This window comes from Furipterus horrens, unplaced genomic scaffold, assembly GCF_987537825.1.
Source record: "Furipterus horrens unplaced genomic scaffold, mFurHor1.1.pri manual_scaffold_13, whole genome shotgun sequence".
Lineage (NCBI taxonomy): Eukaryota > Metazoa > Chordata > Mammalia > Chiroptera > Furipteridae > Furipterus > Furipterus horrens.
Window position 1 is genome coordinate 48,666,311 of NW_028327183.1, and position 11,787 is coordinate 48,678,097.

At 44.2% G+C, this 11,787-nt stretch overlaps 1 protein-coding gene across 1 annotated transcript; it reads left to right on the plus strand.

The window, feature by feature from the left end:
• Positions 1 to 3,417: 3,417 nt before the first annotated feature.
• Positions 3,418 to 9,539, plus strand: LOC149995088 (cell adhesion molecule CEACAM21-like). Its single transcript, XM_090259114.1, has 3 exons — positions 3,418 to 3,481; positions 4,340 to 4,492; positions 9,259 to 9,539. Exons 1-3 carry the CDS (start codon positions 3,418 to 3,420, stop codon positions 9,537 to 9,539), a joined length of 498 nt encoding a protein of 165 aa, XP_090115240.1.
• Positions 9,540 to 11,787: the final 2,248 nt, after the last annotated feature.

The window sequence follows — 11,787 nt, forward strand, 5'->3', positions numbered from 1 at the left end:
CTTAACTCTTCAGGATCAGACAGAGGTCACTTTCTCAGAAGTGCTCTCTGTGATCCCCGGACCAGCAGTGGTTCACGTACATGGTGTGGATGCACCAGAATTTCCTTCAGGTCCCTTCACTGGATTGTAACTAACTCCCCAGAGAGCCTCTCTCTGTTACAAGGAGAACTCGATAGCTCACATATGTCTCATTCTCTTCAGAGTTTCCAGGGCCCAGCCAAGAGCCTGACACATCAGAGATGTTTCGTAACACTTATTAAATCGATAAGGAACCCAACAATGGAGGGCTGTCACCCTGTGTGACACTTGCAGTCAAGTTCTGTTCCTTATAGACACAAAGACATTGGTGTCAGCATGAGAGGAGGCCACCACATGCTGGGGAACATGCCAGGATCAGGTCTTTACTTCTTATACAATCAGGTGGAAGGAAAAAGACCCTCTAACACTGAGGGGTTGGGCCACCCTTTATTCCCCCCAAAATCACAGCCCTCCACATCCCACCTGTGAGTTACATCTCATCACCCCTGACCTGTGCCTTTCCTCTTCTCATAGATACCTGATGCACAGAAAATGTGGATCCTCAGTCCCTGGTAGAGTTACTACCACAGCGGGGAAGGAGCACACACACCCTGACCTTAAAGGAACCAGTGATGAATTTTCATTCCCATAGTTTCTGGTTGGTGGGACAGCTGCCTGTTGTTTTTGAAACCTCTCTATAGTTCATGATGTCCGGGGCGACACGGGACACTTCCTGTGCAGAATGGGACAGGAGAACCCAGAATGTGTGGTTGCTTACATTTCGGAATGGCAGAGTTTGCTATCAGAACGCCTCTTCCCCTGGTTGATTTGTCATGTTCAGCTGCTCCACCTCCTGGGCCCTGTGGGCAGACAGGGACCATAAATGACTTACATGCAACACCCCAATGCAGCGATGGAAGACACTCAGGGCATTTTTGGGACCAAGACTCCAGAACAGCACCTTCTCCCAAAATCATCAGGAGAACCCCTACCAGGCCCTTCCTTTGAACCCTTGAAAGCAGAGAGCTGTGTCTGAAACAGCACATCCCCCTGGTGGCACTGTTCTCCTGACACTGGACGCATAGTACTCGGGACGATGTGGCCTTTCCGCTGATCTTACCTTGCACTGACTGGTCAGCATCCCTGTGCAGCTGCTGACATTGGCTGCAGGTCTACTCCGGACCCCCAGGGGGCAACAGTGAGACACACAGGAAGGAGTCCGGTGGCCGTGGCTTTGGCTGAGAAGATAGAGAAGGAGCCTGATTTTCCTCTTCGGCTTCAACACGCCTTTCTCGGGCGTCCCTCCCGCCTGCTCTGCCCCACCTGGTTCTTTAGAGACTGTTATAAAAGAGGGGCTGTGCAGTCACCTGACAAGCTCAGCGGGCCACATGGCAGGCCTGCCAAGCCTCACAGGATATTCTGTTCAGAAATTTCTAACTGGGCAGGTGACCGCAGGTTGTCACCTCCCAGGCCTATATTTTCCTTAGCAGAGGTCAGTCCTTACCTTTGAGTCCTGGCCCATTTTCTTCATCTCTGACAACATAACTGACATGTCAGAGGGATGTTCTTTGTTGGACAATCTGAAGACACAGAGTCTGGGACAAATGTAGGAAACCACAGAACCTTTAACTTACCTGGTCCCCTGCATACCTTCTTTGTGTCCTTTACATGCAATTATCCTGTATCCACCAACGTAAAACTATGTTTCTCTATTTTGCCTTTGCTTTCCTATTCTAGATTTCCATACTATGTTTTCTCACCCATTTGAATGAATTTTGTGCAACTTTTTTCACCTTCTACTTTGAGTATAATGTATAAAATAAGCTGCGAAACTACTCATCTTCACAGGACTTGAGACCTTACTCCCAGGCATATGAGGTCAGTTTACTTCAGATAAACTTGCTAAATTGCTCCACAGGTGGGCACATTTCTTAGTTTCATGGAGACTGGAGGCACCTCTTCTCTCAGGGATCTCTGTCCATCTCTCTACCACATGCCTGGCACCACCATGTGCAAGTTTTTGTGACCACAAGAGAGCCACCCAGGCAGAAACTAGAGGTGGTCCCAACAGTCAGCGAGCTCAAGGACAGGCATGACAAACATACATGGAGACAGATGACAGATGCTCTACCTGAAATTGCCCTTCGAAGACCAGGAAACGCACAGGCCACCAATGTTCACCACAATCCTTTCTTCCTGGAACATGCAGGACACCTCCCTCTTCACTCATAAAACTTCAGGTCCCACTGAGACTCCTGGTTTTGAGCCTTTGTTTCTGGAAGCAAAAGACAGTCTGGTGACAACTGAGATAAAAGAAGGGTCTCTGCCGTTATTACTTAGCTTGACCCCTTCTTACCCCAAAGCCATCCCTATTACCTTCCTGCTGGGAGGAAATAAAACTTCCTCAGAGCATTAAGAACTTGGGGAAGACCCAGTGCTCACCTGGTTTTCTGTGTCAGATACAGAAGAAAATTCTGGTTTTTGAGGACTCCGAGGGCTCTGTGTGTGGTGGTGAGATCAAGACCAAGACACAGCAGAGGACAATGCAGGAGTGACTGGGCCACCCTCTCAGAGATACATGTGCCCCCATCGGCCTTGCTATTGCACATGAGTAACCACAGGCCAGTAATGTCAACTTCTCCTGAGTCCTTGTTAGATGCAGAGTCTCTGACCCACTGCGTTTCTGCTGAATCTGAATCTGCAATTTAACAGGATTTGTAGACTGCCCCTGTTCACAGGAGAGGAACAGAAGCGTTTCTACCTTCACATGAAGGGATTTCATGCTGAATGGGCAGCCCATTAGCTGGAGAGGTGCTGAAGGTGTACTTTTTTGGTGAAACCTGGGCATCACAATGTTTCAAAGTTTCCCAGGTGATTCGATGCACAGCAGGGGTGTCATCCTTGTGAAAGGTTGTTCTAAGGCAGTTCAAGAACTTCTCTCTGAAGGGAAAAGTTAAATGTGAAAGAGAGGCTGTGGGAGAAGCTACTGTGCACCTGACAGGGAGCTGTGGGGAATGCCTGGAGCCTGGACATGAGAGATTCTTGCTTCTCCAAACAGAGTGTGTGAGTGTGGGTTAGTGTGTGTATGTGTGTGTCTGCGTGTGTGTGTGTGCAGTGTTCATAGGCCCCAGCGGTATCTACGATAACAATATATTGAAGGACAGTAAACTGGTAAGAAGGCATACTGCCGGCAAATATGAGGGCAGAGAGTGGGAGGGTCCTGGGCACTGACCGTACTCCTAGCCCACATGACAAGGACAGTCACCTTGCCACAGAATAAAGCCCAGCACACAGGTAGAACTCACAGCAGATTGCACCATCAGGACAGAGGTGCCTGGGAGCCTTACTGAACCTCAAGCTTTTCTCAAAGCAGGAGCCACAGAGCAGGTGGCAGACACCATGGGGTCCCTTTCAGTCTCTACCTACAGAGGACTGGCCCACGGGCAAAGACTCCTGCTGGCTGGTAAGTAGGAGATAATCCTGTGGGTTATACAAAGTATCTGACACAGAGGCTGGCTGGGATCTCCTGAAGAGATCAGTGCTCTGAGAAAAGAGAGAAGGCTTCTGTTTGGACCTGAGAGTAAAAGACAGTGGAGCAGAGTAGGATGGGGAAGGGTACCCAGCAAGGGAAAATCTCATAATCTGTAAGTGGTGAGAGGCTATTCATTTCCTGTTATTCATCATTGAGTATTAAAGCATGAAAACTGAAAATAATAATAATAATTAATATTAGGAAATATCACAAAAAATTAACCAGAAGCTATAGATATATCTTTACTAAAATTTCAGAAATTTGCAAATGTAACCTGTAATCTAAAGGACTCTGGCATCACTCGTTCATTCAACCCCATGTATCGGCAGCCTGTTGTGTTGAAGGAGGTACAGGATGAGACAAGGTCCCCTTCACCTTGATCCCATGTTCTATGGAGAAGAGAGGGACAAGGAAAGATCTTGCTATGATGTCAGGTACCCACAAGTGCCGTGAACAGACAGAGCAGGGGAGGAGAGAATGCGAAAACAGAGAATGTTTAGAGAACTTAGTCAGTAAACGTGTCTTTCAGGGTGTCAGTGGGGGTCTGTGTACAGTGAGGCGGTGAAAAGACAGACATTGGAGAGAATTATTGGCACCAGAAAAAGTAACAGCTTCAGAGGTGCTGAAGTTATGATGTCCGTGCTCTTGACCTTGATCATGGGAGACACTCATTCATCCCCAGACCATGGTTGAGAGATTAAGAGACTTGCTTTGAATTTAGGGCCTCATGTTTCCATCCCAGTGCATAGATATGAATACTGATTAATTTTTTTTTTTCTTATTTCCTAGTCTCACTCTTAACCTTCTGGTGCCTGCCCACCACAGCCGAACTTGAGGTAGTGACTAATGTTAAGTTTGAAGGCGGCGATGTGATTATGTTTATACTCAATAAACCTTCCAATATTTTAAGCTACGTGTGGTATAAGGGGGAATTCCCGGACAGTAATAATATAATTTCAATTTTTATAACTGATGGAAGAAAGTTTATAAGAGGTCCTGCAAGCAGCGGAAGAGAATTAATGCATTATGATGGATCCTTGAGGTTAATGGAGGTCACCGAGGCAGATTCAGGAGCATTCACTGCAGCGACCTACCTACCTGGTCCAAGAAGAGAAGTAGGATCTGGACTTCTTGTTGTAAACAGTGAGTGATAGTTCTTTGACTTTGGGGTGTTGTGTTGGATGAGTTCTTCTTCACACATGGGACTAACAGCCCTGGACTCTGCCTCCATCCCCCTCTCATTTTGTCTCAGGTTGGACTTTGGCATTTAATGCAGGATACACATGGTACAGACAAACTTCCTAAGATCTCAGTTCCTTTCCCAAATTCCAGCCCTACAGAAGTCTCTGTAGACAGAAGGACAATTCTGATGACATTAACTCAGCAGAGGGAGACCAGTCTCAGTTCATCCCCTTGAGCACCTGCCTATGAGCTTGACCCCGAGAATGACCCTGCTGTACTAGGTCAGAGAACGGTCTGAGAGGCCCCCTGAAATCCTTATAGAGCTCAGCTCAGAAACCCCTCCCGAGAACCTTGTCACAGGCATCTTAATCCAGGGCCCCTTGTGAGCCTGGGCAGGTTGCGTTTGGCCTCCTGGAAGGGCGCAGTGTGTAATGCTTTAATGGGTGCCCAAGTCACAAGGCTCCTGAGCTGCTCAGCATTCAGGGCTCAGGCCCAGGAGCCACATCTTGGCAGAAATGGAGTTCAGTCTATCAACCGAGTGTGAGTGTAGAGGGCAGAGTTAGGCATAGTCCTTGATATAGCAGAGCGTTTTGAGCAACTTAGAAAAGTTCAGAAAAAGGTCAGCATCCCCAGAAGTGAACTGAGAAAAAAAGACCTTGTGGCAGCACGTCATTCATCAGGATCAGCTCAGGGGGTTCTCAATAGGAATTGATCAATAACAGTTGCCTCTTATTTGAGCAGCTCTTCTATCCCAAGATTTAGGTCAGATACAGTCACCTATACAGAGTCACACAGACCATGAGCCGCTGATCACAGTCAGTGGAGGTCTGTCTGCAGCCATAGACTTAATTTCTCTACCTTGGGGGCATTATGAGGTCTCTGGATTCTTAAACCAATGAATTGGTTCAGATTCTTTTTTCTTAGCTGTCCTCTGCTCAAAGAATACACTTTTGTCTGTGGAATGTAAAAAAAAAAAAAAAAAGAGAGAGAGAGAGACAGAGAGAGAGAGAAATAATCTCTTTTTACTGTAGAGCCACATGACGTGCAGTAACAATCAGAGCCGGTGCATAGAACATCCAGGCCTCTAGTTTCCACCCACACCTCCCTGCTCTGGACTTAGATTCACTTAGTTATTTGTTTCCTTATGGGTTGGAGTCTTACCACCAGATATAGAAAAGGCCTTGTCTTCACATTCCCTGTTCTACCACTGACCCAGCTCAGGCGCCGCCATGTAATAAGCACTCAGTTGCCTTTGATGGATTAAGAAAAAATAAATAGTGATTTAATGAATAAACGAATGATCCAAAATCTCTTCAGAGCCTGGAATCTGGATGCAGAGTCCCTGGAATCTGGCCCCAGGGGACAGGCTCTCTGTGCCCGCAGGGACTAAGGCCCACATCTCAGATCCTCTTCTTTCTTCTAATAAAATAGCCATTCTTGCAATTGGTCTTAGGCCCTGGGGTACTAATAATAATTTTCACATACAGACAAATTTTACGTTTTTTCCAAATTTCTATCTCATGGCTACCTAACACAAATTGCCCACTATCCCCAGAATTTCAGCAAGTCCTTGCTCCCCCTTGCTATCAGTCACCCATTTTGCATTTGCACACGTATTCACCTGCCCTCAGGGGAGAGAGAATGGTTTTATTATTATTTTTTTTATTTTTTTACTGTTTTATGCCCATGAGTAGCTTTATTATTTTTTTTCTCTTTTATTTTTTTGTTTTTCAATTATAGTTGTCCCATTTTTCCCCCACTGCTCCCCCCCCAGCCCACACCTTCTCCCGCGATCATATCCCTCCCCGTTGTCCATGTCCATGAGTCATTTATACACGTTCCTTGACTAGACCCTTCCCTTACTTATCCCCCTTCTCTCCCTCCCCGAATGGTTTTAATAATCAAAAAAACAGCACCTGGTTCTACTTCCATAGTCAACTTCCAGCTGTCCTTTTTACCCTTTTCTAAATCATTTCTTGGACTTTGCTCTATCATTTATTGGCTCACTGGCTCATTCAAGTCACACTCACCTGGAAAGACCTGACCCAGCCCTTGGCCTAGAGGTCTGAGTAGTCAACTTATAGCTGGCTTGCTTCTGGTCTCTATGTGTTATTTCTGCTCAAACCCCAGCCTGTAGGATGGTGCCTCATGAAAGCACGCCTCAGCTGGGTGATAGAAGTTTGTGTAGCTGGAAGGACAGGCTTCTGGTCCACCAGGCAGTCAGGTGGTCAGTGAAGAACCAGAAATGCAGGGATGTGTCTGACTCCTGGGCTTATGTCTTTCCAAATCCAAACACTGATACTTGCACAATGCCAGAAGTAGTCTGTGCTTTCCCCCAGACGTATAGTTCGAGGCTGTACATTCTCTGAGAGCTCAGATTTCCATGCATTTTCTTTTGATGCACAGACCTGCCTTGTTATTTTAAAACTCAAGTTGACTGAGAGATCAGAACTGCCTACTATGGTTGAAGAATCTTTTAGCGGAATCAAAAGTATCACACAGGACAATTTTGTTCTCTTACCTAGACAGCAAAGTTAACCAGACCCACATCACAATCAACAAATATAATCTTGAGAGTTTTGATTTTCATTTCCTTAAAATAGTAGTGTTGTTGAACATGTGTTTCTGTGTTTATTGGCCATTTACATATATTCTTTGGATAAATGTCTATTGAAGTTGCTTGTACATTTTTAAATCAGATTTATTGGTTTTGTTATTGTTGACTTGTAGAAGTTTTTGTATATTAACGTTTTTTCATATGATTTGCCATATAATTTTCTCATTTCATAGGTCACCTTTCCAACTGTTGTGTTTTAGATGAATAGAAATTTTTCATTTTGACAAAATTCAAACAGTCTAATTTTTACCTGTGTTCTTAGTATCATATTTATAAAATCATCACCAAAACAATGTCATACTGCTCCTCCCTATACTTTTTCTACACGTTTTATAGTTTTAGGTCTATCCTTTAGGATTTGCTTTATTTTGACTTAATTTCTGTGTATAGTATAACAGAAGGATTTATGTCATTTGTCTGTATGTGGACATTGCTGTTCAAATCATTTACTCAAAGCACTGTCTTTTCTTCACTGAAACCATTTGATTGTGTCTTTGGATGAATAGAAGTTTCCAAGCCAGTGGCAGACAATTTGGGTTACTTTAGCTGTGCAGTAAGCTTTGACCTTAGGAAACGTGAGACCTCCAATTTCAATCTTGTATAAAGATTATTATTACAATTTGGGGTTCATTGAAATTCCTTATGAAATCTAGCATAGATTTTTCTATTTCTGCAAGAAAGATCTTCAGACTTTGATAGTGGTTGTGTCAAATATGTAGATAATTTGACATCTTCTAATAAATGAACATGTATATTTTTCCATTGATTTGCATCTATTTTAATTCTGTTAGAAATGTTTGGTAGTTTTCAGGGTACACATTTTCCACCCTATTAAGTTTATTCCTATGTGTTTTAGTATTTGGATGATATTATAAATAGAACTGTTTTCTTAATCTTTTTTGAAGTTCTTCATTGTTGTTACAAAAAAAGAAAGCAATGCTAGGTGTTCATTTTATTTCTTGCAAATTTGTATTATTTATTAGATCTACATGTGTGTCCGTAACTTTAGGGTTTTCTATATATATGAATATAAGATTCTGTTTTCTTTTTAAAAAGGAATTTTTTTCTTTTTTACCAATTTGGACATAACTTATTTCACCTTCTTGCATAAATGTTGTGTTCAAAACTTCCAGTACTATGTTGAGTATGTGGAAAAAGAACATACTTTTCTTGTTCATGATTTTTGTAAAGACTTCTATGTTTCTCTATGGAATATTTTGTTAGCTATGAGCTTTTATGTATGGCCATTATTGTAGTGAGCAATTTTCTTCTACTCCTACAGATTAATTTCACCATGATCTGAATCAGTAGGCCAGGAAATAAAGTCTTGTTCAGAGTGAGGATTATTTTAGATGGAGAAGCTCCAGGTCTACAGTCATGAGGACTTGACCATGTTCACTGCCTAATAAATTATTTAACAAAATGTAAATGTTTTTCCACTTACTGTAAACTTCCCTTGGCCCCAGAGATGGACAAAGGTTGTAGATAGCCTGCCTTCGCCAACATACCTAAAAGTTTACATAAAGAGCAGGACCTGATGTTTTGTGAAATCAAAACAAGTTCTAGGAAAAGATCAGGAAAAGCTCATGAGAGAAAAATTCTCCCTGATGATGAGGTAATAGGACATATGGGCTGTGAAAGGGCTTTGTGTGCTGCTACTGCAGAGATGTCTGAGGGAACGGTTGTGGAATCACCCTGAGGTTATATGGGGTCAGAGAGGAGATGCAGATGTTTATTACATATTGTCACCTGAACTTGTACAGCTGTCCTTCTTCAAATGTCAGAACCATACTCTGGTGACCTTCACAGAGCTCACTGTGTACTGTGAGGGGCTGAGAGTCTAAGGAAGCATCATGGCTCCATGTCGCAAGACCATTCCCAGTCAGTCACATTCTCTGTTTCTCCACAGAGCATCCGATATATGCCTCCCTCCTAGCCAACAACAGCACGGGCACAGAGAATAAAGATGCTGTTGTCTTGACCTGCTCCACAAATGCAAGGGACATCAAGTGGTTTTTCAATAGCTGGTCTTTGCGGTTCACGGAGAGAATTAAGCTGTCTGAGGACCACTCTAGAGTCACCATAGACCCGGTCAAGAGGGAAGATGCTGGGATATACCAGTGTGAAGGCTCCGACGACTCCGGATCTGTTTATAGTTGGCCTCTGGATCTGGATGTGAATCATAAGTGACCCTTCCCATCCCCTATGTTGTTAAACTCTAAATAAAGTTATTTTGCATTATTATAATATATTTGTTCTGAAGGTGAATAGTTCTTATATGATTTATATTGAGTCAACAGACACTCAACAATGGGAGTTGACATTGTTGTTATTGTTTACATAAAGTCACATTTCAGACCAACCCCTGCTTCAGTATGGCTTCAAATGTACCATGTACACAGTGGACATGACACCACGGTCGCTCTCAGAGGAAGTTCAGTGGTCATGTGATAACCAATGGGAGCAGGTGATTAGCTCAAAGAGCCTGAGCTCTGTCCCTTCTCTAAGCAAACATGTGGAGATCACTGGAAATAGTTGTAGACAAGAGGACACCCATGTGGGTAGCAACAATGATCTTTGTCTTCCTCTTTGATGTCTTTCAAAAGATTTCTAAAGTCTCTAGAGTATTCTTATTTATATAACAGTAAAATTATTTGCATAACCAGTACATTTCTGTTCCTTTTGTTAATAAGCTCTGGTATGAAGTCAAGGCTTTAGCTGAAATCTCCTAGTTTGGAGTGATGTCCACAGACATAGAAATGATTTCACACTTTATAAAACTAAGCTTGATCTCTTTGGCCTTTGGTATCTCTTGCAGAAGAGGCCATAAACCAAAGCTAGAGAGACTGCAGGTCGAGTGTGAATGTGAAACTTCCTAACCTCAAGTGACTAGAAAGAGAGAAAAAGAAAAAGAAGAAATTGAAAGAAAAAGATTAAATCATGAATTAGAAAAAGTGGACACCTCAGAGAGTTTGGTGACTGCTCAAATTTTTCTTTGGATATGCTATTTGTGAAGTGTCTTGGATGCTGCTCTAATGTTGTCGGGAGCTGACAACTTGGTGTGCTGGTGCTGGGTCTCTTGGGAGTGGCTTTCATGCAGACCAGTGTCAAGTATCATATTTGCCTTTCTGTCAGCAACCTTTTTAAAACTATAAACAGTCTACAGTGTGTGGGTATCTCTCCTGGCTTCACTACACATGGGAAAAAGTGAGTTGAACTCCAAGATTAGGTTCACCGGCAGCAGGCCTGGGGTAGGTTAGCAAACATTCCGAGGAGCCCTGGGGTCCTTTCTAGTCGGCCAGGTGCTCATTAGGCAGAGTCGCTAAAAAGCTTCTGGTGGGTTCAGGACGCTGAAGCTGGTGGGTCTCCTGTGAGGGTGAGGTGCCATTCAGGGAAGGTGGTGAGTGTCAACCCCTGCCCCAGAGCCACACATCTCAGTCTGTTTCTGAGTTTTTTGTGATCTTGGCAAGGCCGAGGCTCTGGTATAAGTCAGTGGGGTCTCTAGAGCCCAGAGTTTGAGGCTGCCAGAGGCCAGGGTGTGTGGTTCTATCAGGTCTCTCTCGTGGGGAATTGCCAGTCAGGTCTGTGGGAAAGTGGGTGGAATGGCTACACTCCAAAGCCAGTCACTGACCCCACTGTGTCTGCCCAGACTTCTAAATTCCAACCTGCACAGCGATTCCTCAGCAGAGATTAAGAATCATAAAGTGGGCAAGAGGAATTGCAGAAAGTGGGGTAATTGCTTTTCTCCAGGCTGATGCTGCTCAGAGGGAAATCCTTCACGAAAGGAAGATGGCAACTGTGGTGTTAGGCAATGACTCAGTAGAAGGATCCTGGTTGCTGACTCCCCTGCCTTCTTCTCAGAGCCCTAAAGCCAAACTCTGCTCAGGCAACTCTAGTCCACACTGCCCTCCATCTCCAAAAGCCCAGGGTGAGTGGCTGTGAACTAACTTTTATGTGTTGGCTCTTCAAGAGGGGGCTTGTGTGTCCAGGATCTTTCATCTCTCCTTGGCAGGCAAAAAGTCCGCTGCTTTACAAAGCCGATATTATGTGGGTGTCTCTTCCTGGCTTTGATGCCTGGGCTGTGGAGACCAGTGTGAGGTGTAAGCCCCATGCTTCTCAGAGTGAACTCCCCAAAACCGAGATATCCCTTCAGCACTTTAGCTTCAACTTTGACAGTGAGGCCAGGCCCTTTTGCATCTTTGACCTTCCTACTCTAAGCCAGCGCTGGTCTGGCTGTCTGTCACTCTAAAAGCCAATAGTCAAGAGGCAGGTGCTGATGTAAAGACAAGAGGTTTATTGTCATGTGCCAGCCACCTGGAAGATGGGGGACTCATGTCTCAAATCCCATCTCCACATCTCAGTGCAGGGAGAGGTTCTTATAATGAGGCAGAAGGGGACAAAAGAGAGATCAAGGGAGGGGTTGAAAAGTCTCTACATG

Excerpts from the sequence above, each read along its gene's own strand:
- LOC149995088 (XM_090259114.1), top strand. The coding sequence starts at position 3,418 with ATGGGGTCCCTTTCAGTCTCTACCTACAGAGGACTGGCCCACGGGCAA. Across the intron at positions 3,482-4,339 it reads GCAAAGACTCCTGCTGGCTG|TCTCACTCTTAACCTTCTGG; the intron begins GTAAGTAGGAGA and ends CTTATTTCCTAG. Across the intron at positions 4,493-9,258 it reads TAAGGGGGAATTCCCGGACA|AGCATCCGATATATGCCTCC; the intron begins GTAATAATATAA and ends GTTTCTCCACAG.